The following is a 27,749-nucleotide window of genomic DNA, read 5'->3' on the forward strand; positions in this document are numbered from 1 at the left end:
TATGCTAAAAAGTAGAAATATAACAAAAATCCCCTTCATTTTGTAGTGAAAACTTTTTTTTCCTTGTAAAATTATTCTACCAAACCCACGCTCCCTATTAAAAAAAATCATTCCCAGGGTCATGTATAACACTGCATTTAGTTGGAATCAATTGAAAATAAGATTGTTGAAATTCTCATAAATGTTCATGAATTATAATGAATGTATTGATAAAGGGGCAACAGGATATTAAAGGTTTGTGCATAATTACCCGAAAGCCAGTCTAAAGCTATAAAAACGATTGTTACTTGTCGTGGTGCTGGGAAAATGCTAGTCTGTTGCGCAGACCCTTCACTCGAGTTAAGGGTCTGAATTGCAGCCTACTCATGCCTTGTGTGTCGAAGGCCCTCTCGCTCAGGAACAGCAAGTTTTGTATGTGCTAGTCTTTGCGTGGAGGCACACTGTCTTGTTGATCAAAGTTCCAATCGGGGTCTGTGCCTGCAGACTAGGCAAATGCTTTGTATCATCACATTCGTCATCGTCAAAGTCAACCCCCCCCCCCCCCACCTCCCACCCCGAGGCAGATGTAGGGTTTCATGGTCAATCTGAATTGCTTTCCAAAAATATTTGACAATCCGAAAAGGGGGGAAGTGGGTATTCCGGCTTCCAAAAAGAGAGCTCTCTCGACGAAAGATTTCACCTCTACATGGGGATAAAAGTGGTTATAACTCCCGGTTATAACTCCCTAAAATAAATAAAGACTATAATAATACCCACAAAATAAGTTCGGCCAAAAAAGAGGTATTCACCTTAAAGATGGTTCAGCTATCCCTTCTCATCATCACTTCACAATAGTACATCTATACCGGGGAGTGATAAAAGTACTTCAACCAAACAGGGAGGGCAAACGGGGGGCAAACACCCCATGTAACCCCTTCTCTTTGGTCCAGGGCATAGACCAATACAGTTTCAACAATTCCCCTTTTCATTTCATATGTTTGCTAAACTTCCTATTTATCATTTTATACATCACACACGTATTTACCCTTCTCAAATATAAACAGGAGTGTGTTCTGATTAAACAAAACTAATGCTTGAGCCGTACTTTGCGTGCATTGATACTGAGCGTTATCGGCATGAGTAACTATTATACGCGTACCAATGTGAACATGGAAATGATGTCATAATCAAGGAAGGCGGGAAATCGACAAACAAAACTACATACCGCTGTAAGGTTGGGCTCTGTAATGCATGCCTCACGTAGGTGTTGTCATCAATATTAAAACGAGAAGTATAGAGGTAAACTCTTCTGATTTTTAGTATGATGATCAGCCAAGGGAACGTCATTTTGCCAGTGGTATAAAGGATTCAGAAGGATATTCATCTTTAGATGAGGTTTTAAGACCAACGAGCTCCCACCGAGTGCACTTCATTCCGTAAAAAGTTGGACTGCTCACTTTGAGGTAAGTCTTTTATCTTGTTCCCATCTTGTTCTAACCAACACGGACCACTAGGGAGTTTCTAATTGATGTGAGTTGGGTGGGGTAGGCCCTAATACCTACGACAGATGGATTTATATTCATTCCAATGAATAGATCATAATGTTTTGATTTTGAATTGACGATATTTTGGTCCTACCAATATGACGGATGCCCGGGGATTTGATGAGGGCAAAAACCTGAAAAAGAAATATCTCTTTTCGGTAATATTATAATTTACTGTAATTTGTGAATTTAATGGACTTTGCAATATTATGATCTGGGTTGTTTTCGCGACACATTTCGGCAACAAGCTATAACCAGTGTTTTAAGCCTGAGCAACACCAATAAAACAGATTCCAAACATTAGCAGATCAAGATTGAATATACCGAAATGATATATTTGCAAAATTAATAATACGTCTCGCCTTACCATTTTCTTTGAAATACTCATAAACTTTCAAATCATTCTATTTATGAACATTTTGTGCCTGATGAGTAGAGAACTTTCATACTCCTTATGAAGGTATCGTTTGAATTATTTTTTTTTTTCGTTTTTTCTAATCGTTCGAATCGTTTATTCAAGCGAACATCCATTTACGGTAGAGTCTCAGTATCGGTAATGCTGTATTCACATCCATACATGCACTAATGTTTACTAAGCTCCAAAAGGCATTGGAGAGAATATTTGTTTAAGTCATAATGTTAGCTCAGTTCTATTTTTAGACAGTCATGCTATCAAATATGAATATAATTTCCAGTAGATTAAACTAGGATGATAATGCAATATTAAATTCACCTTGCTAAACAATAATTTTAATGCAAATATTTCTTTTAAACATTTTATAAATTATAAAAATGTCTGAAAGAAATCTTTGCATTATTTGTTTAACAAAGGAATTATTTTGTGATGTTATTTTCAAGGGCATGTAATACCCCAAAATAATAATGGTAGGACACTTTTGTATAGGATTTCTTAAAGTCAACTCATTATTTTTTTTTGGGGGGGGGCTGTCTTCCTTTCTTCTTTTTTTTTTCTTTATCCATTTCCATCTTCTTTCCTTTCTTTCGTTTATTCTTTTTTATTTCTAAGATTTTTGTTTGCTTGCTTTATTTCTTTCTTACTTTCACCTTTCATTTTATCTTTCGTTCTTTCATTCATTCTTTCTATCTTGGTGTCTGTCTTTTTCCTTCTCTCCTTCCTTCCTTCCTTTCTTTCTTTCTTTCATTCTTTCTTTCTTCCTTTTATTCGTTCGTTCTTTCTTTCTTTCTTTCTTTCTTCCTTCCTTCATTCCATCCTTCCTTCCTTCCTTCCTTTCTTTCTTTCTTTCTTTCCTGCTTTCTTTCTTAATCTTATCTTGATTTCTGTTGTGCGATAGATTAATGGTTAAACACAATTATAGTGTTAATCATTATGTCGATAAAATCAGTTTGTGGGGAAAACACAAAACCATTCTTTGCTCTTTGAGTAATGATTAAGCGTCGTCTAAGCTAATAGCGTATTTTAGCATCCACTTCGCAGACGCTTTCGGCAACGTTCAGAATCTATTAAAAATGCCCGTCAAATAAATTACAATGGACAGATTAGAGGTCATTGTCGAAAGTTGATGGACCGAGACAGCACATCGTCTTAAGATTCGGACTGGGCGAAAAAGAAATCGGAAATATGTCGTTTGTCCTGCGTCCAAGACGACGACGACACTGTTGTTTTGATTCATCGATTTTCGACAAAGGCTGCTTTGTTATGAAGTGCTTTTGACAAAAGATTCTCTGCGTTATAGAAAACGTCTTCGAAGTGATTGCTAATTAATGCCCTATAATTCTTCGATGACGACCGATGCTCTACTCAAAGTCACACTTGGTTGTTACTCTAACACTCTTGGGTGTTATGTCCAATCTCTAGGGTGTAATTTTAACACATCAGATATAAGGTCCTCGAGAGATACCGACTGGTGTCAGTTTAACACCAAGTTTTAAAGTACTCTCTCCAGTGGTGCTGCTACGATATGGGGAGGAGGGGCACGGGACAAATGCAAACTGGATTCCCCATGAAACTGACAAAATGTCTCGCTCGTTCGCTACGCTCTCTTGCATACCAAATTTATGGATGGCGTAAAGCGCAACACCCTTGAATCCGGAATTAACGGTGTCAAGACGGCCGCGACGGAGGGTGATGGCACATGGGCGCCGCCACAAAAAGGATGCGACTGCCCGTGTGATTTTTTTTCCAACTAGTGATATATTATAAGGGGAGAATGAAAAAAAAATCAAGGGAAAAGGGAGGAAAGCAGGAAGAGGATTGTAAATGGAGCAGTTCAGGGTGTGTAATTCGATAACATAATTATGACGTCACCTTTAGTTTGTCTTGCCCCTTTATTCCCCCTTATCAAAATATCAAGGTACCGTCCCTGTGATCGCATAGGAGCAAATGCCCAAACACACCCACACATACACACGCACACTTTAAAGTTTGTGATTCTTCCTTACTATCTCTATTGATATATACATGACCTACCACATGGACCTTCCTACTACAAATTTATATACATGTATATGATTCAACGTTTTGACATCTGGATGTTAGTGTCTATTGATAAGAAAGGCTAACAAAGAGAAACGGAAACACTAGAGTGTTTACAGATAGATAAAATGAGTATCCTCAAAGGGTTCAAAGGTCGTATATACATAATCGTTAGTTGATCAATGGTTCGCCATCTCAAAGACCGTCCATAAGATTACGATGTTGATATATCGTCTGAACCTCGACTGATACCTCTTGGCGAAATAGATCATCAATCAATCATCAATAATAATGACCTCCAATCTTATGGATTGATCTGATGTTGTAGATTTGGTTAAGAGGAAGACGACTTCATTGAACGATAGGAGTGTGTGAGGATGTGTGGGGGTGGGTGTGGGAGTTGTGTGTGTGTGGGGGAGAGGGTGTGTGGGAGTTGTGTGTGAGGAAGGGTGGGTGAGGGTGTGTGTGTGTGTGCGTGTGTGCAATAGAGTTTTGCCAGACGTGTAAATAAATCAAATAATTTAGGATTATTTACGTCTGGTACCAATAATAATAATAATAATCCGTTTTTTTATATAGCGCTTAATACATCGGAACGACGTGTCTAAGCGCTTTACAGATATATTATTACCCCGGTCATCGGATTCAATCAGTCATTCCCGCACACAATGTGTGCACATCCTCCACTCCCTTTAACATCATCACCATCCCAAAGACGTGATCATGGCTCGAACCTCGATCTGCGTCAGTTTGTAACTTCCCCTCGTATATCTTGGATTACAGGTGCATACCATAACACTCAGTGGAAACAAGACCTGTATAGGATGCGCCTCTGTGTTGTCTTATTCTTTTCGTCCTTACAAAGTCATGAAATCGACTTGACGAGCTGACTTCTCCTCCCGTCGATATTCGGAATCCAAAGTCTTACCCGTCTTCATGAGTCGACTTAGCCAGGAGGCCTGTACGAGTTATAGCCATGGGGGGGGCAAGTAGGGTCGAAACGACCCTCTGTTTCTCTCCCATTAGCGATTGTACAAAATTTGAAGTGTGATAATGACAAAGCACTGATCTGATTCAGACGTGGGACAAAGTCATTTTTGTAACGGCTGTGCTCTTGATTTAGATAAAACCTGTCTCTTCCACACTGTTCAGTATACATCGCCATGATTACTGACCATGGAGGTAAAAAAATCAAGAGAAAGAAGACCGAGCCCCCATCCCTCCAACCCTTGATAACATTTTGGGGAGGATGCATGGGGTGGTAGAAAAAAATCATCCCCTCCCCTTATTTTTTCCTGGATCCGCCCCTGGTCTAGGTAATAATAATAATAACGCAGTTCTTGTATAGCGCATATCACATTTTTACAAAACGTCCCTGTGCGCTTCCAAAGGACTTATTCATTCATTTGGTATTCATCATATGGATTTTATGATAAACTTCAAGAGGGGAATTCCATCGGTCGACTCCATCCTATGTAAGGCCCCCATTCCACAGAACGGAGACCATTGAAAGACCACTGAAAGACAGAGGTCTTACAGCGGTCTTCAACAACACTGAAATTTGTCATCTCTGTGGAATGGCTCAGAAAGACCCCTCAAACATGTCAAAGAACTCTGAAAGACTGATGGATATTTCTTGTCTTACTGGTCTTAGACTAGTACTATAGAGATCTGTCAGTGGTATTTCAGAGATCTTTTATGCAACAAGTGATCTTTCAGAATTCTTTCCATGGACCCTGCCTGGTCTTTCAATGATCTTTGAATGATCTTTCAATGATCTCTCATGAGTCTTACAGTGATCTCCGCAAAAATCTTGAGAGACTGCCAAGATCATTGAAAGACTATTAAGACATTTGAAAGTTCATCGAAAGACTACTGAAAGACCACTAAAGTCCATTTTCCTGTAAGACCGTTGTAAGACTGTTTTGAACCGTTTCAGAAGGTCTTGGAGCCCATGAAGACCACGAAGACCACTGAAAGATTGGTCAGGACTCGTGTAAGACCTCAAAGACCATTGTAGGTTCATTGAGAGACCTCTGAAAGATCAACCAGAATTTATGGACTTTTAAAGGTCTTTCAGCGGTCTTGTTCTCTGTGGAATGGGGGTTTAAGTAAAACATGATAATATTGACCGACAGATATCTTTGTTTGCTTCTGCATATTTTACAGATGTTTACGTTGGCTTTAATCCCCGTGCAATGATGACTCTATTGGACGGTCAACTTGGGTTTCGACGCGAATCTTCTTTAGACAGCAACGATCCCGCTGAACTAGAAGCACTTACAAGCACCGATATGACGTCGAGCAGTAGTCAACAGGAAACGATCACCAAAGACGACTACGATGGCGATGTCGAAGATGACACGGATACCGACTCGAATATCCAACCGACGATTGCAAGTCGAATCTCTCTCGCGCGAACGTACGCGCTTTGTATAGCATTGGGATTCCTGGGAGCGCATTACTACTATCTGGGCATGCGCACAAAAGGTCTTCTCTACACTGCTACTCTGGGCTTCTTCGGGATTGGTTGGTTGATAGACTGGTTCCGGTTACCATCTATTGTTGAGTCTGTTCGTAGGATACGACGTGAGGAGGCTGAGAATGGTTACGTACTCTATGCCGTACCCTTTGGTGAATTGGAGGAAAGATCTCTGATGAATGCATACCTTTATGCTATTCCACCTTGGGGACTCTTTGGTAAGATTGAACCCCCCCCCCCAAAAAAAAAAAAAAAAAACAGCAACAACAACTTTTTTCCTCCATAGTTAGATGTATTTCCATTTTTATTAAACATACGCTATTATCATTATAGACGTGCATCAGTTGCTATCACTCAACTTTCCTTTAACGTTATGTTTGTCTTTATTTCATAGATGCATAAAGGCTTTATCGCCATAATCGTCATCATAATTATAATCATAATCATCATCACTTTCACCATCTTCAGCAGCATCAGCATCATCGTCATCATCACCACCCTCTTCATCATCATCATTATCATCGTCATCATCATCATCATTATCGTCATCATCATCATAACCATCGACACCATCTCCATCTTCATCATCATCACCATCATTATTTTCATCACCACCATCATTATCATCTTCATCATCATCATTACCGTCATCACCATGCATCATCACCATTATCATCTTCATCATCATCATCATCACCATGCATCACCATCATCAGAGTCCTGGACAAAACTGCTGTTTTAATTCACAATTTTTCGGCCAAGACTTCTCGGTTGTGCTTTGTCATGAAGGGCATTGACAGTAAATTTTCTAATGTTCTTGAATCCGTCGTGAGTCGTCTACCTTTGCGACCTCCACTTAATCTTTTTCCCTTGTCGTCACCACCATAGAAATTATAGGGTTGTATTCTGAAGTCAGGTTTAACTTATACCATGGTCTAAGTCTGTGCTAAAATTATGGGGAGCCAATAATTCTAACATTTCGTTTATGTTGTATATTTTTATGTTCACTATTCTGTTTCCTTTTGCTTTCATAATGATGACAAATACTTCAAAATACTTCAGCTATCATTCACAGACAATTTGGTGTCATATGAGTTAATAAATTGGATGTGTTCTGTTAAAGATTTGTGCCTCAATTGGCTCTCCATAGTTAAGCCACAACTTTAAACACTGTTTAATTTAAACCTGAGCTCAGAATACGGGCCATAGTCTTCACCTCATTTCATGTCCGAACTTTTTCATCTCTTTAGACTTGATACCAATTAGTCGTTTTGTTATTTTGATTTTATTGAGAGTAACATAGCTTTATTATTTCAAGGAGAATCCTAGCTCCCTTTGTTTCATATTTCCTTGTTTCTAAATCACTTAAGGGAAATATCTAACTTGTCAGTATAGCCTCGTAACGTTCATACTGTTTCCAATATAGAAAATTAAATATGTTTATAAAAATTTGAATAATCTTGATTTAATGTGACAAAATTCTCAATTTCTTCTTTCTTTGATTACCCCCCCCCCCCCTCCCACTAGGAATGCACCACATGTATCTCGGAACTTTTCGGAAAAACGACGCCTTTAGCCTGCTATACACAGCTACACTCGGCTTTATTGGGTTCGGATGGCTCTTCGACCTTTTCCGTATCCCGATACTTGTCCGAAGGGCGAACGAAGACATCCGAGACCTCCGTTCGGGAAAACCCGTCTCCTCGAGTCCTGCGTGCACACTCCACCTTGACACTGCTTATTCTTTAGTCTTTCCTCTAGGTTTTTTTGGACTTCACCACTTCTACATGAGGCGTTATTTCTATGGATTTGCTTATCTTTTCACCTTTGGAATGGCTGGTGTCGGAGTCTTGGTTGATATTTTACGATTGCCGGTTATCTTCAAGCGAACAAAAACAGAACTGAAAGACTTAAGATTTTCTCTATATCACTTGGACGATACATATTTCCTGTGGTTTACTCCATTAGGGCCGTTTGGGCTTCATCACTTCTACTTACGCAACTGGAAGATGGGCGTGGCCTATTTATTCACATGTGGATTCCTTGGCGTAGGTTGGCTAATTGACGCGTTCAGGATGCGCTCATTGGTTGAAGAAAGCAATATTAAATTAGACACAGATCTACTCTGGGATCACCATTTTGTTAAAGAAGCAAAGAGTAAAGGAAATATGAATATCTTTATTGATAGTAAACTATTCAATTATCCAATCACCGATGAGGATTCGAACATTCAGGTATATGCCTTCCCTTTGCGGCCAAGCGGGAAGCCATCCTGGTTGCTAGGGTGGGCGTGGTCACCTACATCATCAGACCCACCGTTGGCCAATCAGAATGGGTTTACCACATCGGAAGAGGAGCCGAGCCAAACTGAAACAAGAAATAAAACCCCATTGGTGGGGGAAACTTTAGAAGGAGCTGTGGGTTGGACAATAGATACCCACGAAAATTATGAAGTTACTATTGCATAATAGTGAGATGTATATAGTGAAAATACAATGGCCCGTATTCTGAAGTCAGGTTTAACTTAGACCATGTCTAACTCTGCGCTATATTTCATATATGTATACATCATATTGGTAATAATATGAGAAGTGAGATTTTATAGATAAAGTCAATGGCGACAATAGTCAAATATGACTAATTGCCACTCAAACCAACATAAGAAGAAGAAGAATCTAAATTTATGGGAAGCCAAAGGTGTCAAAATTTTTATTAAGTTGTACGTTTCTTATGTCTACTGTGCTCTTTCTAGCTGATTCATCGATGGTGAAGACAATCATCTATTTATACTTCCTATATAATTATGAATTATTTGAGAGCCAAATGAGCTGAAATATGATATCTCTACTGTTAGTGATTTATGTAACAATTGGCTTTCCATACTGAAACCACCACTTTAAACATGAGTTTAAGTTAAACCCGACTTCAGAATACGGGCCTATATCGTCTGTAATAGCACGTTCAAAGTTTGACCACTGAAATGTAGGGTATTAGCCTCCAACCATAAATGCTCATCACATCCAAATAATTTCTGACATGCAACATGGAGAATTACGATATAGACGACCTATTAATGATTTTTGTGAAGTAGGTATAACCGAGTATAAACAAGAGTGGATCGAAATGGGCATTTTTATTTTTTTCGGAATGGGGTAAGAGATGAATGTTCTATTTTAGCTCGGTCCTTAAATGTCATGATATCTTTATTCTCGATTATGCTTAACGTACGCTATCGAAGAAAATTCAATTCTTATTTTAAAAACTTGTTTTTTTTTTATTTGAGTTCTGTAAATGGTGAGTGTGGTACATGCCTTATTTATTTGTATAGCACTGTTAGGTATACAATGACTGTTCATACGTCCATGTAATCATGATTGCAGAAAGTATCCATAATATGGGCTCCCGTGGTTTACCTGCATGCAAGATTTTCTTAGACAGACATGGCACATTATAAATATTCACTATCATTAATCATCATTATTAAGATAAAATCAAACTATACTCCCCTGATATCTCAAGACAAACCTGACATAGAATGACATATATGTTTTCTAAAACTTCTGAAAATGTGAAAAAATTGTTTGCTTGACATAATTTGAACATTTGAACAACCAGTTATCGGGAGGAGAGACCTGCGGGTCACAGTTCTGTGTGCGCGCCCTTGTAGGCGACCCAGATTGGCTGGCTCCTCCAATGCGCCTTTGAATGTCTTTGACAGATATATGGCGTTATACAAATGCTGTGCATCTTCATCATCATGATGAAAATAATCCTTTTTAATAATATAAATAAAGAACAACAGCGTTTATTACACATAATTTTACTTTTGAGATTGGAGTTGAGACTACAGGACAATGAATAAGATCATTTTATACACTCCGCTGATACGTGTGCCATATATGCATTGCCTATAATGTAACACAATATGTTAAGCATTATTAACCTGATGGATATGAATAAAACCTAGTTTGCAACTTTCTGCGACTTTTTTGTTCTTGTAATTTCATTTGCTCTTCCTCTTATCAAGGTGATGTTATCGCACCGCAAAGAACAGATTCAAGAACATAGAAAATGTATTATCAAATACATTTCACGACAAAGAACAACCAAGAAGTCTTTGTCGAAAACAGCAGTGTCGTCCCCGACTCTGGAAACTAAAGTGTTCACTCTAGACTTGTCTATTATCGTCAAAAGCGCTCTGAAATTATGCTATTCGTTAGGATATGTTTCCCCCCCCCCCCCCTATGGTTCGGTTACTGTATATATTCTTTCTGGGCGAGGCTAAAATTATTTAAAACGTAGTTTAGAGTCAGGGATGTAGTGTTCCATATTGGGGAGGTTGAAGAAATATCCAAAATTTCAACATAGAATTTTGCATAAATTATGAAGAGCGCCGAAAACTTGACAATCTAATATGTTATATAGTAATTTAATATCAAGTATAAATGTTTTATAGTGCTTTCCGATGCCTTTCAAACAGATTTTGCATTAAATACTACTCATTTTGTAACGTTGTCAAAATATCGGGGGAGCAAATGATATGTTATATGCACACTCGTGGTTATGCATATGATATCTATACAGGGCAGCGATCCCGGGTCATGATCCTTTGAGGCTTTCCACATGTCGAATATCCAATTCAAGGAATACAAAGATGTTTTGGATTTCCTTTTTTTTTTGTAATGTCATAATCTAAAGTGCTCCAAATGCTATATTTCAGTTTGAAAATTTTCTCCCCGGTCACCACATGTGCTCGTAATATTTTTTGAACACATGTTAAAGGGGGTTGGTACCATTGACATTAAAAAAAAACTGCCATTGTACCTTATATTACGTTTTAAAGGTAAAAGAAAATATTGCTCTTGAAAGTGAGAATTTTCGCTTGTACCTACACTTGGATCACATATGAATATGCCTGGAAAAAGTAACAACGAAAGTTCTCATCTTACTTCTTGCCCCCCCCCCCCCCACCCGCGTATCGTGAAGTGAAATCACATGCAGTCATCTGCACAATAAAAACAGGGCCCGATGGGTCATGTAGATAAGCTTGATGGTTATGAAAAACATTCTCAAGTATTTTGAATTAGTGACTTTTTTTGCTCGGTCACTACGCTCCTTTGCATAATATAAAAAAATATTTAGGGACCAGGGGGCGGGAGACAAGCTGCTTCGTCACTTTAGTATCTCACGTAGCTCATTTCTATTGAATAAACCAACGTCGAAAATGTCTCAAGCCCCCTTAAACCCCACCATTTTTTTTTAATTCTAGAACCGCGCATAATGAAAAGGATGGACATGCGAGCAGTAAATACTTTTTATATTCTGATCTGAAACTGGATAATTTCACGTTTTAATTAAGGAACAATTTACGTACGTAGGCCCTATCGGCTCAAGAAACATATACGTGCGCGTAGTGCGAGTACTTTTTTTTTTCTTTTTTTCATAGATTTAGATCTAGCATCTGGTTATTCGAAACACGTTTTATTTTCATGAAAAGGAAGGAAGGGTATTGTCCTAAATCAAATACGCGAGGGCGAAGCGCGAGCTGATTTTTTTTTTTTTACCAAGTTCCGATCTGAAAAAAGGTAAATTTAAGCACTATGTAGGAAAAATTGTAAAGAGGATATCTATTGCACTTAATAAAAATGTTGCGAACGCGAGCTGCCTTTTTTTTTAAACAGGACATTCTAAACCCATTTTGACATTATCCGAAACGATGACTATCTTCCTAGCTATTCCTTTTCCTAAGCGCGAGCCGATTTTTTTTTTTTAATATATATTCTGATCTGAAAAGGGGGCAAATTAAAGATAAGGAATTCATAAAAGGACATTATCACACTTAATAATCTAATGGGCCCAATGGAAGCGCGAAATTTGTTGATATTAAGCCCTAAAAACTGGACATTTCAGCACTTTTGTAATTGGATGCATGGCCCTGGGAATGATGGGGGTCAGAGGCGGATCCAGAATTTTCCAAAGGGGGGGGGGACATTTTTCCGAGGAAAAATTGGACATGCAAAAAAAAAAAGTGTTTTAACCCAAAATTTAAGGTCATTTCGTCCACGGAAAATTTAAGAAAAAAAAGGGTCCTCGCTTTCAAAAGGGGGCACACTTGTGTTTCTGGGGGAAAGGGTAGTTGGGTGGGAGTAAGAAACCGATAGTGTTTTTTTTTTCTTGTTCTTGCTCTTTCCTTCTACATTTTTATTCTACAGTTTCGGATAATAAACGAAATGTGTTGAGGCAGCACGAAGGGAGCACAACGTTAGCAAATGTGGAAAAATTAAAATTAAAAATTAAGTAAATTATACTTGTGATACTTAGCTTTTGAAATTTAGCCAAAGTAAACATTAAGAGGCTTTTTACGGTAAAGCTTTATATATTAGGTCATATAGGGGGAAACCCGGGGTGGGGATATAACTAGCCCTTCATTCTCATATGTTCTTCTTTCCTTTCTTTTCCCGCTTAATTTTCTTCCATTTTCCTAGGCCTATTTATGTTCTTCTTTCCCTTTCTTTTCATTTTTTCCCTTTCCCTCTTTTCCTGGCTTTCTTTTCCTTTCCTTTCTCTCCTTCTCCCTTTTCTCTTTTTCCCTTTTTTTATTTTCCCGGTGAAATCCGGCGGGGGGGGGGGCTAATTGCACGTACCCCCCGCCTGTTATTACGCCACTGTTCATGATAACAATAAACATTTTCAGGTCTAATAAAAAAAAAATCAACTCGCGCTTCGCAGTCTCATATTAATAAGTGGGTAGGCCTAGAAATTTTTTTTTATGAAAGTGGTTGGTTTTGTTCGTCAATGCAAAGCAAGTTAAGATTTCTAAACCAAAGTGGGCGGCGGCGTTTTAGGCTGCACCAAAGGGCTGCACTGCACTGCTGCCATGCCTCGCGCTCCGGCGGCGCCGGCCTCAACTTCAAGGTTAACGAGCTAGATTTCTAGATTTCCCGGATGCCCCCGGATATGGATACGAGTCCAGTTTGGTGACATCGTCATTGGGCTGCCCGTCATGGATGTCGTCTGTCTAAATGAGGTACAACATCCGATTTTAAAAATAGAAATCATGTTTTATGATTGCTTACTTGCCTAGTATAATTGACACTGTTTATGTTTTGGCGAAATTGTAAACGCATTGAGCCAGGCATTACTGTGTCCGTGCCCCACATGCTTGTTTTGGTGTTGGTAGACCTACACAACTTTACAATTCCATTAAATTGAATGCCCTGATTCTATTATTATTAAGGCTACCGGTACTTTACATTTCATCTTTAAATTGCATGTCCTCTTCCTGTCCCGTAAACCTGAAATCTCACATTAATGTGCCTACTTTTCAATCCCTCCGCCTCCGGACATGAAATTGACATGGAATTTGGAAGCCGGAAGAGAAATTCAGACTGAATCCGACTGACCCTGACTCAGGCCGGCCTGACTGAGTCTGAGGCTCAGCCTTCACTGAATTTCGTAACCTTGTTCATTGAATGAGTGCCTCAGAGCCAAGGATGGTATTCTGAAAACGTTCTAATATTCGTTTTTATCTTAAATTCTTATCTCATTGAGTCTTTTTGAGATAAGTAGACGCTGAAATAATTGCAAATCGATATTCTGAAAATCTTCTTAACGCGTTCTTAATATCTCTGTACACTCACATGTATTGCGAGGTTAGTATACTAACAATCTCTGTAATCTGTATAAAGGACTGCCCCCTTATCTTCAACACGCCCATTTTTAAGATATTACCAAGCAAAATGCGCTTTGTATGTTTAAAGGGATCGTTTAACTTTGTGAGCAGCTGATTTAAAAATTTCTCAAACTGAGTTGAAATGTGCGTATGAGTGCCTGTATTTGTCCTCAAAAACCCTGAAACAGACCACAATATAGGATGAAAAACTCTAATTTAGATACAAGTAGCAATTTATTAGCCTGATTTTGAGAACCGTCTAGTAGACGGGTTCAGCTTATGACCAGTTTTCTCCAATTCAAAAAGTCCGTTGTCTATTTTGACTGCCTTCTGTTGTGTGTATCTCCTATACTATACACACGCTATTAGCTGCACTGTACATTCAGTGTATACCTTGTACACATTAGGTCATGCTGTGTTCATCTAGAATTAATGTGTTGTGGTGCACAGATTCCCTGTATACACACTGTCATTGAAACCAACTCCCAATTATTTTCAAACTTTGGTTTACATCTCCAAGGTTTTAAAATTGATCCTGTAAATATATTACTTTGAAACTTTTGGGATGGTATTTTTACACTATAAGCCTAATGTTTAGCCCATTTTCAGGAACCAAAATGAGAATTTTTTAAATCAGAACAAAGTGAAACGATCACTTTAACCAATACTCAATAGGCAGTAGAAGCATTTTTGATGTCAAGAGAATATCATGGGCGCTGCGCGTACACTGTTTCTGGTGCATTGCGCAAAATAGTTTTATACGCAATGACTGATTATTATTTGGAGATACGTGCACAAAATTAAGAAAGAAAAAAGGTAAATAAAGCAGGTACGTATAAAGAATAAAACAGGAAGAAAGAAAGTTAGTAGGTAAGTAAGAAGAAAGAAAAGGGTCAGAGTGGAGCAGAAATTGTAAAAAATGAAAGAAACAAAGCAGAAAATAATGAAAGAAACAAAGCATAAAATAATGAAAGAAAGAAAGAGTAAACGAAAGAAAGCAAGCAAAAAGAACTTAGATGTAAAATTAAAAGAAAGAAAAGGGAGGTAGAAATAGAACGATTATCAATGATAAAATGAGGAATTAAAAAAATGAAGGCAAAATAAAGAAAGAAAAGGAAATAAAAAAACTTAAAGGAAAAAAAACCGAAAAAGGACAAAATAAAAAGATTTCAAAGGATAAAATGAAAGAATAAAGAATAAAAAAAGTTAGCAAAAACAAATGAAAGAAAGTAAGAAAGAGAAAAGGAAGGAATAAAAAAATGTAAAAAGTGAAGGAAAAGAGAAAAAAGGAAAATGAAACAAAGAAATAAAAAGAAAGAGATAAGAGAGGAAAGATGAAAAAGAAATTAAAACAAAAATAAAGACTTAAGAAAGATATAAGGAAAGAAAGGTAAATTCAAAGAAAGAAAAGAAAAAAAGGAAAATAAGGCAGGAAAAATGAAGAATGAATGAAAAAACTAAAAAGAAAACGAAGAAAACTTAATGGAAAGAAAAAAGAAAAAAAAAATTAAAAGATTAATAGAAGAAAGACGGAGAGAAGAAAGAAAGTAAAGAGAATAGATAAAGAACAAACGAAAAAAAGAATGAGAGAAAAAAAAGTAAATAAGACACAAAAGTGTCAGAAAGCAGAAATTAAAAATTGGAAGAAAGAACAAACGAACGAACAAAAAAAGAAAAGAAAAATAACGAAAAAAGAAAAAAAATAATTAAAGAAAGAAAACAAAGCAAGTAAGGAATTTTTTTTTTATTAAGAGAAGGAAGAAAGAAAGGAAAAAATAAAATGAATAAATTAAAAAAGGAAAAAACAAATATAAAGATGAAAGAATGATGAAATAACAGATTACAAATATAAAGTGAAGGAAGAAAGAAAATGGAAAAAAAGAAAGAAAGAGAAAAAGGGGGAAAAAAAGAAAGGAAAAAAATGAAAAGGGAAAATAAAAACAGGAAAAAAGATGAAGAATAAATTAAACAAAGCAAAAGAAAAATAAAGAAAAGATTCGAAAGAATAAAACAAAAGATATAAATGAAGAATGAAAGAAAGGAAGGAAGAAAAAGAGAAAATAAAGAAAAAAGGGATAGAAAAAAGAGACGGGCAAAATAAAGGGTGGAAAGAATACTTGTTACTACCAGTGGCCATCGATTTTGAGCAAGAAAGAATGCGGACATCGTGAGATGTGATAACCCTCTCACGATCTTAAATATTATCATTAATGTTGTAAAAAAATGAGAAAGATAAAAGATAAGAACATTTTCAGAACACTTAGTCATTTACGCGCTTCGCATAGGATGGAAAGCAAGATAAGAGAAAGATAAGAACGTTTTCAGAATACCGCCCCAGGCCCTCAGTGAGGCTGAGAAAAAATCTGACGTTAGGCCTAATGTTAGACTGATAAATCGGCTGTTTCGGATGAGTTTTTCAAAATTTTCTGATTTTTGTTGTCCTACACAAACGGATGATAGCCATTGGGCTCATAATGAGCAAACAACCGCCGCTTAACTACAGCATCTATGGAGAAATGGTGCATTTTTGCACCCTCCTCAATTACTCCTAAAGTTTGCTTTTAACGGGGGAAAGGGAAGAAATAATAAAGATAAATTTATATTAATACATTCAGCTTACCACCTTTCCAAAAAAATAATGAATTTTGATGACAAGCAGATCAGGGTTAGCCAGCTTATTCTTCCATCGCTCGATCGCCGTCAGCTACAGCTGAGCGTATATATGGACGCGCCAGCGGATTGGCTGGCACGTTCGTACGCTCAGCTGTAGTGTAGCTGTGCCAGATGAGCTTGTGGCGTGGCGGCCGTCGTCTGTCGTTCGTCCACAATTTCAAAATGCTTCCTTGTCATGTCAAGCACTAGGATAGCACTAGGTGGGGAATTCAAAACTTCTACACAGAATTTTGAAACTCATTGAATACATGTATGCTAATTTATGCGCATTTTTCAAAATTCACAAAAAATGCTTCTTAAATTGTTGACAGAATTTGACTTTTTGCTTCCATCTGCTAGAGCTTCACGAGGTTCGCTCAACTTCTACACAGAAATTTGAAATTTTGACTAGAAAACTATCTACGCTAATTTATGCGAAATTTATTCATAAATCACAAAAATGCTTCTTCTTTATCATTTCTTCATTAATTTTGATTCTGTTTCCTCAATTTATGTCACATAGCTACAATTCACTTCAGTGTCAACTGGGCTGAAATTAAAAATTGTGTTAAATTTTGTTGCGAGATGCCAGATGAGCTCTACATCATTGATGTGCTAGTTTGCATTTAAGTTGATTACCTACTCATTTATGTTTAGTACATGTATGTGCATGTGTGGGTGAATGTAGTTGTGGGCGTGCGTGTGGGTGGGTGAATATGTGTGTTGGTAATAATTTTCCATTCTAGTTTAGCATCTTAACCTTATTATATAATTTTTGTTCTCTCTTTTTGTATTTTGTAGATTAGTATATCCTATATTCTATGTTAATAATCATAAGTATTCCAGGGCCCCACTCACAAGCTTTGCTTTTAAAGGGGTCCTAAAACCAATTCGTCTCTGCTATAATTGATATGTGTGAAGAGTTTAGTTGCAAAAGGGGTTAGGTCCACTTTGGACCATTCCGAGAAAAACCATGTTTTTTATTCTCACTTATTGCAATATTCTTATGAGAAACTAAATTGTCATGATGTACTACCCTATCACATGAACATAAAATTGGGTATAAAAGAAATCTACCTGTCTTCAATTTTTTTCTATATATTTTTTTAAAAATTATTGTGGACCTAACCCCTTTTGCAAGTAAACTGAAATAATCCAATCTCTTTTGATTAAAAAAGTGATTTTTCTTTGCCACTTTCATTCACGTTTTCATTTGAATTTCAAATTTTCTTTGGAATCATCAGAGAGGTTTAGAGACAGAAAACAATGAAAGTTGTGAAAAATAGACCTAACCCCTTTTGACAAATGAGTTCTTCAGAAGAGTTTAGTTGCAAAAGGGGTTAGGTCCACTCCAAGAATATCATTTTTTTACTTCTCCCATATGATATTGCAACATTCTTATGCGAAACTGAATTTTCATGATACCCTACCATGAGAACACAAAATTGGGTATAAAAGAAATCTACCTGTCTTCATATTTTTTAATATATTCTTTTCCAAAAAAAATCTGTGTGGACCTAACCCCTTTTTGCAACTAAACTGAAATAGACCTAACCCCTTTTGAAAAAAAAAAGTGATTTTTCTTTTCCATTTTAGTTCACTTTTTAATAGGAATTTCAACTTTTCTTTGGTATCATCTGATAGGGCTACTAAAAATCTATACATTGAGACATAAAAATCAAATTTGATGAAAAATGGACCTAACCCCCTTTGCAAGTGAGCTCTTCATATACTCATTTGCGTTGTATGTAGGCTATATCTATTTTGATTATGATGTGATGTTTTTGGTTTTAAATAAATAAACTTGAACTTGAATGGACATTTGAAATTTTTAATACATACTGGAAATTAGAACAAAGATCAGTCATGTGCTTTTTACAATTTAAAAACAAGACTTGGAATTTAGTCAAATTACATGACTAAATAAAGGTCGCGGTGTTGATTCATCCCAGGTGGGTGATTGAAGCCTGCGTTGGGTGTAAACGTGTCCCCCCTGTTCCATAGATGCAGGCTATGTTACAGTGGAATACACTCCGTCCCACGGCTAGGATAGTAAATGGAGGTCCTGTGTAGAGGAGAGTTACCTTTGCACGTTAAGAACCTACTACACCAGTGTTCGTACAAGAGTAGGAGGGAAACCCCGTGGGAGTGGTCGACCTTCCCCCCCCCCCCATCAGTTTCATGTATATCAGGAGGAGAGTAAGCTCACTAATTATTTAATCCTGCATTGAAAAAAATGTCAAAGTATGTGTCATGATTAAAGATGTCTGAGTAAGAATTTCAAAATTATGTTTATATGCATTAATTAAGTGATCAATTTTCAATGTAATGAAACTGGGATTTCCACTCGAAAATGATGTATAATTTATATTTAGGATGGAAAGATCGTGTGTACGCTGATTTAATTCTGAGAATACTGCCCAGTGTGAAATTAAGGTTTGAATTTTTTGAGAATTTATGTTCAAGGATTTTTAGATTTAACAATTAAAATTTACTTGATCATTGAAATGCAGTTTTTTTTTCTTGTAGTATGTACATCTGTTTCGCAAGAGTGAAGAAAATAATTATAGTTCAAAGACAACAAATTCCAGTTAATGAATTAAATTTGATAGGATTTGAATTTCAATTGAAAAATTATGTATTTCAACAATTTCAAGCAAAGTGGACATTTTCAAAAAATTTAAATTGGCTCTATTTCAAATCTGGATCAAAATTTCATAATACAAAGGGTGATTGACCATGAATTCAGGGTGGAATGACATAGAAATGTTGAATTTATTCTTAGAATACTGCCTAATGGAAATAAACAAATAATTCAAGGGGAATGAAACCAAGAAGTGGGCTTGTGTGGAAAGAGAAAAATCAAAGAATAAGATCAAAGAAAGTTTGAGAAAAATCGGATGAATAAAGAGAAAGTTATGAGCATTTGAATATTGCGATCACTAATGCTATATGGTGATCCTCCATTGGCAACGCGACAAATATGTGTGATGTCACATGTGAACAACTTTCCCTTTGATGGACTGTAAAATACCCCCTAAATGTCTCTTTTTACTCTTTCTTATGGTGATACAAACTCTTTATCCATAACATATTCTTTGAAAATCTGTATTACAAGCCCTCTTTAATACAGAGAAAGAATTCATGATCTACTGATAGATGTGATAAAAGAGGCATTTTAAGTGAAATGTATACAGAACCAATGGGAAAGTTGTTCACATGTGACATCACACATCTTTGTCACATTGCCATGCATTAGGAGGATCTACATTACAATAATGATCTAAACTTCAAATGCTCATAACTTTCTTATTATTCATTCAATTTTTCTCAAACTTTCGTTTATATGTTTCTTTGATTTTCTGTTTTCACACAAGCCATTTTGTTCTAAAGGTTTCATTTTCCTTTAACATTATCATTCTTAGAATTGATCAAAAAAATTTGGATAATTTACATGTAACATTCAACTTTAACTGATTTTCAGTATTACACTTGTTTGATTTTCTCTATTGATTCAAATCATCTTTTTTTTCTGGGATGGACTTGACCTTTAAATTTGATAAGATTTGAATATCATTTGAAAAATTATGTATTTCGATTCAGGGTGGAATGACATGGAAATGTTGGATTAATTCTTAAGTCTCTATTGGAAATACAAAACTTTACAAAAGGTTATCCTTTTTGAGAATCGATTAAAAAAAATGATCGTTTAACATTCAAATTTTATTACATGTTCATCTATTTTGCAAGAGTTAAGAAATGAATTTAAAAATCGAGATAACTGATACAAATTCTAACTAGTAAATTAAATTTTTGATAAGATTTGCATATGCATACATGAACCCTGTAAATATGGATCTTTTTCAATACACACTATTAATAATCAAACATTTATATTGTGAAACATGTACTTCGTCCTATCCCGTAGCCATTATACAGAGACAAATAAATTACCCTCATTTCAAATGCAAACATTTATAAAACGCTCCCCTTATATAGTTTTCCGCTTGATCAAACGTAATAAAATACCGTCTGTTTTTCCCTCAGCACAGCTGTTGATATTACAGGGTGTCATGATACGGGAATGATATAGGCTGACCAGAGACTGCTAACGAAGCGACATGTAGACTTCTTTATCTATCTCTTTTTACATCCTCAAAGAATCAGAGGTTATAGGATGAAAGGTAAGTTATTTTGATGATTATTTTATATTAATTTTGGTGAAAATAACTGCATAATCTTATGAATTCTATAAAGTGATATGAAATCTGCTATTAAGCTACAAAGTTTCCTGAAATTAAATAAGTGAGGCTCCCTGGAAATGGAATGATTGATCATGGTTTAATATTAACAAAACCCTGCAGCATCTCTTATCGCATCCACAGGATTGCATAATTTTGAACTGAGAAAGACTCTGGATTTCCATGATTTTTTTAGTGAATTCTTTCTTGTAGTTGTCAAACTGAAATTTGGCCGCTCTAAATTGCATTTCAATCTTTCAAATAAAAATCCAACGTTTTGTCAATGTAAGTGTGAAATTTTATTTAATATTTTATTTTCATATATCTTCATTTTGAATGATTTAATGAATTTATTCAAAACCAAGCATACAACATGTACCTGTTTCACTGTTAATATTGTGGGTGAAAATGTATCATAATTGTCTCAGTTTTACAAGCACCATATGTTACCATGGTGATAATGATCCATTTGTTGACACATGGTTCTACAGTTGCTATTTGTATTCCTTCTCAGAGTAATTGAGCCAGTATGTGATGAGAATTAGGATGTATTATTTCAATATGAAGATTTGTATCGATATGATTAATGTTGGTGCTTTTATTATATTGCTATTATTATTTTCATTTTTTTATTAGTAATATTTCCATGACTTGTTATATTGTATCATGTTTCTCACAGTCCTTATTATTTATAGTCACCATCATCATTATCAAAATTATCATCATCATCATCAACAACCTTAACAACAACAATATTATCACCAATTTAATTGTAGTTGTAGGCAGGGGCAGATCCAGGATTTTTCGAAAGGGGGGGGGCACATTTTCCTGAGGAAAAATTTGCCAAGCAAAAAAAAAAAAATCAGATATTGTAATTAACAAGGCTTGGTTGCTAAATATCAATAAACATTTCATCTCCACAACATTGCACCTTTCAGAACTACCGGTCCCTGAAATTAAACATATTTATTATATTTGTTTTTTTTTTATTATATCATTCTGTTTAGCTATGACACTGTCACAATTGATTTAACCCTGCATGACAGATCAATCATGCATGAAGATTTCAATTTGAATGTAAATCAACATTTGCCCATACCTCACTTTTTTCAGTTGAACAAACACATGATAAATGTTGCCTTTACTTCCCTAAAATAATCTGTCAAGGATGATAGCAAGCAAATCTTTTTAACCTTGCATACCAGATTAGGCTGCTTCATGTGTGGAAGGTTTGCATGTAGTTTGAATGTGGCTTACTATTGTCAACATTAGGAGTTCACTTTGTCTTTATTATATACCTTCATCTATCAAGGGAACCATTGCTAGTTACTCACATCTAAAACATCTTTGGATAGGAAATATATGGTTATTGCAAATTTATAGTGGAAGAAATTTTCCAAGAGCTGAACACTGGGTTGGTATTAAAGGATTAATAGAAGTGAAAATGAATTGGCTACACATTACACGAGGCAGTCATAGTTTCGTGTCGTCCTTTATTAGTCTAGCTTTCGATGATCAATGATGTTCATCAGGACAAGTCATGGAGGTCCAGTTGGTTTACATCTGCATAGTTCTCTCATAGAAATTACAGTAATTGGAAGCGCCGTGGAAGCACGTGGAAGCGCCGTGGTGTAGCGGTTCTGACTCTCGCCTTGTAATCAGAGGGTCGTGTGTTCGAATCCCACCATGGCCTAGCGTCCTTTGGCGAGGCGTCAATCCACAATTTGCCACTCTCCACCCAGGTGTTAAATGGGTACCCGGTAGGATGCGAAAGCCTATGCCTAGCAATTGAGTCTTGGAACTCTTGTTGGAATGCTCCCCAGGGAGTGGAGAAGGTGCATACATTGTATGCGGGCGTGCAAGGATCCGATGACCGGGGTAATAGTATATCTGTACAGCGCTTAGAGACGTCGTTCTGATGTGTTAAGCGCCATATAAACGTGGAATATTATTATTATTATTAAGTCTCAAGGTTCTGTTTTCAAACATGACGCCACAACCCCTCACACGATAATGGGGTAACTACATACATGTGTATATATGTGTATTATAATAGTAATAAATTTTGTTCATCTTTCCATTTCTTCATTTCATCAGGTGAACTAGCAGGCATGTACAGGACATAAAGGTCTCGAGGAATATGTGTATCAACTTTATCTCTGTATCTTTGAAGGCAACACTGAAGGAGAATAGATCAGGTAGGGAAACCCAGTGACCTCTGACCTTTGAAAATGGGACTCGGAAAAACTCAGAAGCCAAACAGAGACACGCCTAACTGTGATTGATTATTTTGTGTGTACACTGCATGGAATGCTCTCCAGTCTTGGTAAAGTGTAAATCTGGTTTTCATTGCACAGACCATTGACAGTTGCAACTATAACACCTATGGATGGGAAATATTAAAACTATTGACTGGATCTCATAGCTCCACCATAACAGCTGTGTAGAGGACACAAGCTGTTGGATGTATGGTTCAGGTTCATATTAATGCCATTGACTGGATCTCAAAACCTTCATACATATATGGAGAACACAACCTGTTGGATTTTTGGTTCAGGTTTATAATTATTGATAATTATTGACTGGATCTCGCAGTGATAACCTACCATTATAAAAACATAAACATGTAGTAGCTGTCCAGAACACAACCTGGTGGGTGTTTACTTCAAGTTTATATTAAAAACTATTGACTGGATTTCAAAACTCCAGCATGAAAATTGTGTAACTATATGGAAACAACCTGTTGGTTCCAGCAAGATTCATTCAACCAGGAGATTGCAGTCATCATTGGAGTGATAATTGAAAAGACATGGCGCTTGCATGCCATTAATAGGAACTTCATGTTTATATATAAATCATTGAGTTAATGAATAACTTGGGAGAAATCACCAACCTTCAGAGCAGGAAATAGCCATTATTATCAACCAGTAAATTCAATCTTTGTTCTTCAGTGCTTCATGTATAATGGACACAAGGTATCCTTGGATTCTCTGTTTTTTGTGTAGGACAAATGTGAACAATGCCTGCACTTCAGTGTAATTGATATTCTTTATTGAATGATTGTGCCATGTAAAAGAGACAGACAGAACTCATAGTACCTGCATTTGTTTGGAAGTTCAAGGAAGATGGGAACAGATTGTGTCTATTTTTTATTTAATCACCGTTAGTCTGTGCTTGCTCTTTCTCCTTCTCTCTATCTTATTGTTTCCCTCACACTCAACCTTCCTCTTTCCGTCCCTCTATTCGCTCGACCATCTTTATTCTCCTTCTCTCCCTCTTTCTCTCCTCTCCATCCATCTTTCCCACCATCTATGTCCTTGTGGTGTCTCTACATTTTTTAATTGTATCTCTTTTTTCCCTTTCTTTCTCCCTTTTTCTCCTGTTTTTCCTCTTTTGCTGCGTATTCCAATCCTATCTTCAGTCCCCTTCTGGATTTCCCCACTCCTATCTCTCTCTCTCTCTCTCTCTCTCTCTCTCTCACCCTTAGCATCTGTGAGTTTTACCAACATATGAATCACACCAATCAATACTCTGTTCTGTGAGGACCTTGTGGTATTGTTCTCATGATCTGTACATGAACGGATTGGAATAAAATCTCTGAATGAAATAGGGTATAGAATGTAACCTTGAGGACTTCACCATCACCAGTCATTCAGAGTGCAACGTAGGTTTACCAAGTATCTCCTGAGAAAATTCAAACTGCTCACTCTCCTACAGTTCAGCTCATCCTGTTATGTGTGAAGTACATGTACCAGCAAAAATTCTGAGCTTGAATTTGGTTCCAAAATCTGTAGGAAATTGGAGTGCATTTAGTGCTGGAATTGATCATTTTATACATGTGCAAACTTTACTTGAACAATGACATGTAAAGAGATCCAGCAGAAAAGCCTTGTCATTGATGAGAAGCACATGCTATAGTGTAAGAGAGCATTTACCCAAGTGTATCAAGTGGATATTTTAGTACATACACGCGTACAAGTGCTCTTTGACATGATTTGAAGAGGAGACAGCAGATTGAAAGCTTAGCATTGGGTTCTGATGCCTCTACAATTTACATTTCAACTACATGTACATTCCAGTAAATTGTGTTTATTGAATGTGCGGAGTTCCATTTCATATATAAGTCAGTGATGGTCTTCTAAACTTGTTTTCATCTTGTATCATTTCTCAAATATTTATCACTTTTGGAATTTTTGAGAAAGCAACAGATTATCAGCGGTTAGTGTGATCTTTCCATCATACAGTTGTAGTAGCTGGAAACTGTTATATTGTTCATAATTATAACGAGTGCCTATAAAGAAGTGGAACCTACATTTTATCATCATAAGTACATGTACCACCAGGTCTCCTCTCAAGTGATAACGGGGTGTGCAGATGTACCACTAGACTGGGGATCCCCCTCTCTTTATGACTTGAGTCCCTGACATAGGTTTGGACATTCTTCTGTGATTACATCATCATTTTTTAGATCTTTCCCAGTTTAAGTGACATTGGAGATGAACATGATTGATTGATATATATATATATTCTGCCATCTTGTGATTAATATCTGTGGACCTATTCCGTGAACTCAACCGATGTGTACTGCCAGCGGATATAGTGACACTAGTCTTTCATATCAGACTGTTTTTCAAGAACAGGAAACGCCATTCCATATCCAGTCCTTCAAGAAATAAGGTTATTCCTCTTGCCAACATTTGGATGCATATCTGTACCATCGTTCTTCCATCAATCTATTGTGGATACAAGTGCCTTTTTCAGGAAAGAAAAGTTATATGAACCATACAGAGAATATATAAGAATAATAGATTTGTGCAATACAATATTAATAGAAATCATCATCTTCCATATCAAATAATTTGATTATGAATTAAATGTGATAGTTTATTGTATATCTATACCAAAACATCTATATTTTTCGACATAAGTTGGTTACAATTTTTACCGCGATTTTATCATTCAGCAGTTAAAAAATGCATGATTTTTAAAAAGGAATTCAACACTGAAAGAATCATACATGTACATCTATGATGGGATTACGTTGAGCTTCAAAACTCCCACAAAAAGTCAGCTGACACGTGTTGCAGTACGTGTGCTATATGCATGACACGAAAACAAATATTTGAACAAGACAGACTCTGAATTCGAGAAAGATGGGAGACTACGATGAAGACTTGGCTAGCGGGGAGTCGTTCCCCTCTCACGATGACATCAAAACGATCGTGGAACAGAAAGCGAGGGAGCTCTTCATGGTGTGCGACGTGGAGGAGAAGGGATTCGTGAGTAAACGTGATATGCAGCGTCTCGTTGATGAGCTCCCTCTCATGCCGGACCAGCTAGAGGAGGTCTTTGACTCGCTGGACGACGATAAGAATGGATACTTGACGTTGGAGGAGTTTACGGAAGGATTCGGTGAGTGGTAGGATGGAGATGATGATGGTGGTGATGATGATGATTAAGATGGTGGTGGTGATGAATTCATTGGCGATGATGATGATGAGGAGGAGGATGAATGATGGTGGTGATGATGATGATAATGATGCTGCTAGTGATGATGATGGTGATGGTGATGATGATGATGGTGATGGTGATGGTGATGCTGCTAGTGATGATGATGATGATGATGATGATAATGATGCTGCTAGTGATGATGATGATGATGCCGCTAGTGATGATGATGATGATGATGCTGCTAGTGATGATGGTGATGATGATGATGCTGCTGCTAGTGATGATGATGATAATGATGTTGATGATGATAGTGATGATGGTGATGATGATGATGATGCTGCTAGTGATGATGATGATAATGATGTTGATGATGATAGTGATGATGGTGATGATGATAATAATGATGCTGCTAGTGATGATGATGATGATGATGATGATGGTGATGGTGATGATGATAATGATGCTGCTAGTGATGATGATGATGATGGTGATGATGATAATAATGATGCTGCTAGTGATGATAATGATGATGATGATGCCAGTGATGATGATGCTGCTAGTGATGATGATGCTGCTAGTGATGATGATGATGCTGCTAGTGATGATGATGCTGCTAGTGATGATGATGATGATGATGATGATGATGATGATGATGATGGTGATGATGATAATAATGATGCTGCTAGTGATGATGATGATGATGATGGTGATGATGATAATAATGATGCTGCTAGTGATGATGATGATGATGATGATGATGATGATGCTAGTGATGATGATGATGCTGCTAGTGATGATGATGATGATGCTGCTAGTGATGATGATGGTGATGATGATGATGATGCTGATGGTGATGATGATGATGATGGTGATGATGATGATAATGATGCTGCTAGTGATGATGATGATAATGATGATGCTGCTAGTGATGATGATGCTGCTAGTGATGATGATGATGATGCTGCTAGTGATGATGATGATGATGATAATGATGCTACTAGTGATGATGATGATGGTGATGATGATGATGATAATGATGCTGCTAGTGATGATGATGGTGATGATGCTGCTAGTGATGATGATGATGGTGATGATGATGATGATGATGATAATGATGCTGCTAGTGATGATGATGATGATGATGCTGCTAGTGATGATGATGATGATGCTGCTAGTGATGATGATGATGATAATGATGCTACTAGTGATGATGATGATGATGGTGATGATGATGATAATGATGCTGCTAGTGATGATGATGTTGATGCTGCTA

General features: G+C 36.7%; 2 protein-coding genes across 4 annotated transcripts in view; both read left to right on the top strand.

Annotated features, from left to right (window-relative positions):
• The first annotated feature begins 1,082 nt into the window (after positions 1 to 1,082).
• On the top strand, positions 1,083 to 10,443 carry LOC135154915 (uncharacterized). Its single transcript, XM_064103157.1, has 3 exons — positions 1,083 to 1,442; positions 6,148 to 6,678; positions 7,988 to 10,443. Exons 2-3 carry the CDS (start codon positions 6,177 to 6,179, stop codon positions 8,926 to 8,928), a joined length of 1,443 nt encoding a protein of 480 aa, XP_063959227.1. The 5' UTR covers positions 1,083 to 1,442; positions 6,148 to 6,176; the 3' UTR covers positions 8,929 to 10,443.
• Positions 10,444 to 13,323: 2,880 nt separating this feature from the next.
• Positions 13,324 to 27,749, top strand: part of LOC129266528 (EF-hand calcium-binding domain-containing protein 4B-like) — a 44,234-nt gene continuing 29,808 nt past the window's right edge. For 2 of the 3 annotated variants that reach the window (XM_064103927.1, XM_064103929.1), the window contains exons 1-3: positions 13,324 to 13,487; positions 20,832 to 20,968; positions 23,123 to 26,437. In XM_064103927.1, coding sequence (XP_063959997.1) covers positions 26,179 to 26,437 — 259 coding nt within the window. In that variant the 5' untranslated portion in view covers positions 13,324 to 13,487; positions 20,832 to 20,968; positions 23,123 to 26,178. The remainder of the gene's footprint in view (positions 13,488 to 20,831; positions 20,969 to 23,122; positions 26,438 to 27,749) is intronic. The other variant, XM_064103928.1, reaches the window with a different exon arrangement.

This window comes from Lytechinus pictus, chromosome 8 (genome assembly GCF_037042905.1).
Source record: "Lytechinus pictus isolate F3 Inbred chromosome 8, Lp3.0, whole genome shotgun sequence".
NCBI lineage: Eukaryota > Metazoa > Echinodermata > Echinoidea > Temnopleuroida > Toxopneustidae > Lytechinus > Lytechinus pictus.

Bases quoted from the DNA above. Each gene is read 5' to 3' on its own strand.
- LOC135154915 (XM_064103157.1), top strand. From the start codon at position 6,177: ATGATGACTCTATTGGACGGTCAACTTGGGTTTCGACGCGAATCTTCT. The intron at 6,679-7,987 runs GTAAGATTGAAC...CCCTCCCACTAG, and splicing joins TCCACCTTGGGGACTCTTTG to GAATGCACCACATGTATCTC.